This window comes from Notothenia coriiceps, unplaced genomic scaffold (assembly GCF_000735185.1).
Source record: "Notothenia coriiceps isolate Sejong01 unplaced genomic scaffold, NC01 NC01_scaffold00032990, whole genome shotgun sequence".
In the NCBI taxonomy this organism is placed as follows: Eukaryota; Metazoa; Chordata; class Actinopteri; order Perciformes; family Nototheniidae; genus Notothenia; species Notothenia coriiceps.
Window position 1 is genome coordinate 1 of NW_011365691.1, and position 5,782 is coordinate 5,782.

Here is a 5,782-nt window from a genome sequence, read left to right on the forward strand (position 1 = left end):
CAAACTCAAAAGACAGGGAACGGTTTCTAGCTAGCGACTGTTGGAATACAGGAGATAATGATAAAGTTAAACTGTTTATCTGTACGTAGCGTTTTATTGAAGTCATCTTATTATAATCAGGTAATAAAAAGGATAGCTGAGCGGGTTTATATAGTTATTTTTCTATTCCTAATGTCTGCTTGTTAAATACATAAAAGTCAACGCTATTAATATACACACGCAGTAGAAGAGATGTTAATATCCTTTTAAAGTGCTTTAGAAATGTAACTGATTTAGTCAATTACATTTCACAACTGGCAGAAGTACTTGTGCATAGATTAAGTGAGCCCTAAGCCATTTTCTCCAATAATTGCAACATGCTCAAAGAGTCTTCAGCGTGCATTTGAATCCTGTGTTTTACTCTGACCCTGTTGCTGTCGCCTGAATTTTCCCACGGGGATAAAAAAAAGTTTAATCTTCTCTCTCACTGTCTTTCAGTTCGGAGGACGAGTTGGAGGTGCTGCTCAACGGGACGCCGGAGCAGAAGAAGAAGCTGATCAGAGAATATCTGACGGGGGAGAGCGAGTCGTCGAGCGAGGATGAGTTCGAGAAAGAGATGGAGGCCGAGCTCAGCACCACCATCAAGACCTTGGAGGGAACATGGACCCCAGCAACAGCAGGTAACACACTCCAGAGGCCTGGTTCCAGGCTAAGAGCTCAACTCAGTGAAAGCACCGCCTGCTGACCAATCAGAGCTCAGTGTGCGGAGTTTAAAGCGATCAAGTCATATTACAGGAGAATGGAAATACAGAAAAACTGCCAGTGCAGGAAAGACTGCCGGCAAAAATCACCGACTGTGAACGTGAACATTAATAGAATATCACCTCCCATCTTCAGAGCAATCTGACTATTATAACATTAGTGTTAAGAAAGCTTACTTAAATATCTGCCACAACATAAGTAACCGGATCAGAGTAACATGAAGTACAGTCCGCAGCTCTGTGAGTGCAGACGTCGATGTGTCCCATTATCATTCATATCACATCATAATTTGGTTTCCTGGTCAGCGTCCTCGTTACTGATATGTGTGTGTTTATTCTCCAGCAGCAGCAGCAGCAGCAGCAGCAGCAGCAGGAGAACCAGGAGCAGCTGTTGTTGTTGCTCCTGGACTTCCTAACCCTACGGTGTACGATGAGGTTTACTTCGACTCAGACTCCGAGGGAGAGGATATGCAAAGTAAGCAGAAATGTTCCCCACTGCCTGAAACCCATTACCCATCAATTATAAAGTCTTCCTCATGAACGTCCATTTAGATTCAGATTCCTGTTTGTCCCGCAGGTAGCTCCACTGGGCGGAGGAGGAAGCAGCGATCCATCCTGACCAATGACGAGCTGCTGTACGACCCCGAGGAGGACGACAGGGACCAGGCCTGGGTGGACGCCAGGAGGACACAGTAAGACGCTCAGAAGGAGTCTTTTATCTGTTCGTGCAGTCGGTCGAGTTTCTCTTCACCTCGTGTCTTCCTGTGCAGGTACACCGGCAGGAAGCGAGCGTCTGCAGCCTCTCGGTCGCAGGCTCGTCGAGGTCAAGGAGCAACGAGCAGCGACGCCGTCCTCAACTGTCCCGCCTGCATGACCACGCTCTGCCTGGACTGCCAGAGGTGAGGCTCCACACACAACAACAACAACAACAAACACTATAGAGTCAGGGTTTGTTTGTGCCGCCCTGAGGCGTCTTTGAACACAACATGCTGCTTCACAATATGTGCTTCTCAGAGGACATTAGCTCCAACAAACAGAGAGGGACGTTCTAATAATAAGAATAATGCATGAGTGCTCCTTTTTCCCTTTTAGAAAGGAACCTTCACATACCTGATTGAACTCAGACACAACCTGCTGGGCTTTTGGTGATTTGTGTTTCTCTGCATGGAAACTTAAACTTCTGTTTTTCAAGGCCCATGAAAATATGATTTCTTTCTGAGATTTGGAAGTTTAATAAGTCAATAGTTACCATGATTCATTAAAGGTGGGGTAGGTAATTCACTTCAGAAACACTTGTTGTTATATTCCATGGAATGCTCTTAACATCCCGATAGCAATAAATACATGAAATGCTTTTACAATAAATCCATAAAAAATATCATCTGTGGAAGCCGTAGCGCTGTAGAAAGCACGACCAATCATCTGAGCCGGCCCGGCTAAAGTAACTGGATGGCCTACCTGCCTGTCAGCCTTCCATCTGTGCACAGACTTATCTCGTGCCCTCATTGGTCATGTGTGCGTTCGTGTGTGTTGGAGGAGGGGCTCTGTAAGGAAGTCTGAAGGAAGGGGCAGATCTTTTCCGGTTGTGTATTTTCAAATTCTAGCGCACTCAAGCTGGTTTCTCCATTCTTAACCTACACTACCTTTAATCTAAACTTTACTTGTAAAACATAAAGTCACTTATCACAACGGCGGCTGAATCATTTTATACACAGCTACTAATCAAATTATTTTTATTGAGAATTTCAAAAAAAATACTTCTTACCACTGTCTAGTTCCTAATAGATCAATCAGTCCAAATATACAATCAACAAGTTCCAAACACTCCTTCAAACGTTGTTTTTTCTTTTAAACATCTCCAAATCCAAGGAGGTTGTAAACTGAATTGATTTGGGATTGGATGTTGGTTGGACCAAATAAGACCATTGAGCATTAGACCTGGGAGCAAAGTTAACCTTTAGACCAAACACTATCAAAAAATAAATGAATCAGATAATAACGTTTTTAGTTTTAGCCCTAAACAGTTATTAGCCGCTTCTCACACCAAGTACTTTGCCGTACTTTAGTGCCGGAACTTAGTTTCCCCCCATGGAACTAAGAGCAGATCGCGTTCACACCGGAATAAGTTCCCTGAGGGAGGATTAGCCAAATGAAAGCCACTGACATCACTTCTTCTTCTTCTGCTTTGGGTTTACTGGCAGGCCGCAAACAACTTCACGGCGTATACTGCCGCCCGGAGTCCCCGGAGTTGGGGACTGGCTTCAGTAGAAGCTGCTGGACTCCCAGCAGCTTCTACTGAAGCCTTCCGAGTAAATCACCAGAACGCCGACACCTCCTCATCTCCACCGCTCCCATGTTTTCTTTTTGTGTTGCCATAAGTTATTCTCTCTGCGTTGGTGCGCTGGGCTAATGCTAATGCTAATAATGCTAATGACAGCCAATAAAATGGCGGCTTCAAAAAACTTTTCAGAGTTTTACGGGGCGTGGTTTGCAATTCGCCAGCCAATAGAAATTGGAACTTGTTTCTCTCCAGGATAGTCCCACCTCTCTGCAGGACTACAAATTGGGGTAAAAGTTCCTCTGAACTCAACTTCTTCTTTTTGTGTGTGAACGCAACATTATCCTTGGCCACTAACGGAACTAAACAGGAAAAGTACCTATTGTTCACAGAAGCAGGGTTTAATGATGATTATCCCAGCTGCCTTTTGTGTTCAAAACTCATCTGCAAACTGTTCCCTCAGCTGATATCCTCCACTGAAGTGTTTTTGTGTGTTTCCCTCTCAGGCACGATAAGTACCAGACGCAGTACCGAGCCCATNTCTTTGTTATTGGGCCTCATGTGGATCCAAACATACAGAACAAATGTGTTTAACTAAACGTGTCCACTCTGGTGAGACACAGAGGTGGAACAAGTACTCAGACCTTTTGAGTACAACTAGAATTACTTTATTGTAAAAAAAAAAGATAATACATGTATTTCAAAACAAACGCTCACCCTACATCAAAATATCTTGAATGAACCAAAAGTAAAAGTACTTATTTTTTACAAATTCATATATATTAAATTACTGGATTAGCAGAAAGCTTACACATCTTCCGGCGCAGACTGAAAACTCATCTCTTTGGACTCCACTTCGAGCGATAGAATTACTAACAAAGAACTTATATACTAATAAAGGGCTGTCTTATCTAAAGCCAGTTGAGTAGCACTTGAAATGTTTGGCTCTATGAAACCTGATGTACTTATATGATTCTGTTTTCTTCAAGTTTGTATTTTGTTGGTCGAATGCATTTATTGTAATGTAATGTAATATGAATGCATTAATGTGTTCTTCCAGCTCTAATTACAAGTCAATGTATATTTATTAGTTGGTTTATATTTTGTATCAGCTATTAAAGGTGGGGTAGATAATTCACTTCAGAAACACGTTTTGTTATATTCCATGGAATGCTCTTAACATCCCGATAGCAATGAATATATTAAATGCTTTGACAATAAATCCATAAAAAATATCATCTGTGGAAGCCGTAGCGCTGTGAAAAGCACGACCAATCATCTGAGCCGGCCCGGCTAAAGTAACTGGATGGCCTACCTGCCTGTCAGCCTTCCATCTGTGCACAAACTTATCTCGTGCCCTCATTGGTCATGTGCGCGTTCGTGTGTGTTGGAGGAGGGGCTCTGTAAGGAAGTGGCAGATTATTTTTTCAAACTCTAGCGCACTCGAGCTGGTTTCTCCATTCTTACCTGCCCTACCTTTAATGTGAATTTGTCAAGTAACTAATGTAGAGAATTAGAAGTATAAAGGACTGAAAATGTAAAAATACTCAGATAAAGTACAAGTACCTCAAATTGTAATTAAGTACATACTTTAGTAAAGGCCCTTTATTACATTCTGGATGTGTCTGCTGACTTCCCCTTCTTGTTTTCTGCAGCACCAAGGGACGCCTTATTGCCACAAGCCGTGCTACGCCGCCCTCTTTGGACCAAAAGGTGCCATTTCATCTTATTTATGTAAAAACATTGAGAAAAAAGGGTCCAGTTTGCATCAAATTCAAGAAAAAAGTAACCATTTAAAGGAAATAAGACTCCGTACATTTTACGATTTTTAAGATGGATACAGAAAGATGGATCGTTTGTTCATCCCAAATTGAGAAATAGTTTTTGTCACATCAGCAATATACTAGAAAAGACACATATAAATAGAGTAATATATATATATAGAATACACAATCTAAAAAATACAGAATAAATGATAATACTCAGGTAAGGTACTTTTATACATTACAAAATTCAAGAAATAGGTTTTTTATGTATTTGAAAATGTAGATCCCGTGAGATAGTGTATGTGCATATTTTTCAGTGCAATAAGCCTGTTTTTCCAGGTGTGTAAATGCAGCGTTTGTGTGTGTTTTTTAGGCGTGAACATCGGGGGGGCCGGTTCCTACGTTTACGACGCTCCCGCCAACGAAGCCCCGGCTGCCGTTTCAATGGAAACAGATGCGAAACCAGAGGAGCAGAAAAAAGCCCCGCGGGGACCGGTGAAGGGTGAGGAGTAATGTGGAGCAGAAAATAGAAGTCGTTATGTCGGGGGGAGAAATGAAATGAAAAGAAATGACATGAGTCCTCTCTGCAGGGGGGGGTATGGGGGCAGATCTTAGACAATAAGGGAAATAAGGAGGAAATGAACTGAGACTAAACAACCAAGCGAAAGCTTCAAATTCGATATCTGTCATGTAATGCATGTTATGTTTGGTTATTCAGAATTAGGCCTTATGCCAAGTGTAGCTTTTCCTGATTGATTCCTTATGTCATATTACTCAGGTTTTATGAGCTTTCTTTTCACGTAATAGGGGTTTTAACAGAGTTTGTAACACAAGGCAAGAGGCGTGTTTATACTGCTGAAAAATGAAGTGAACGCCAAAGTACCATAAACTGTGATTCCTCAAACGGCCACTTGAAGCCGGCTCCAAAGTGAGTCCATCTGCAAAGACCAACTTGAGAGCAGACATGATAACAGCTTTGAGCTAAAGACATGTTGGTC

General features: G+C 42.1%; 1 protein-coding gene across 1 annotated transcript; it reads left to right on the plus strand.

Annotated features, from left to right (window-relative positions):
- Positions 1–469: 469 nt before the first annotated feature.
- On the plus strand, positions 470–5,431 carry eapp (e2f-associated phosphoprotein; the record flags this gene model as incomplete). The annotated part of the gene is made up of 6 exons (XM_010789526.1): positions 470–659; positions 1,084–1,215; positions 1,318–1,432; positions 1,511–1,639; positions 3,525–3,564; positions 5,420–5,431. Coding segments are annotated over 6 exons (618 nt in total), but the record flags the coding sequence as incomplete, so codon positions are not given.
- Positions 5,432–5,782: the final 351 nt, after the last annotated feature.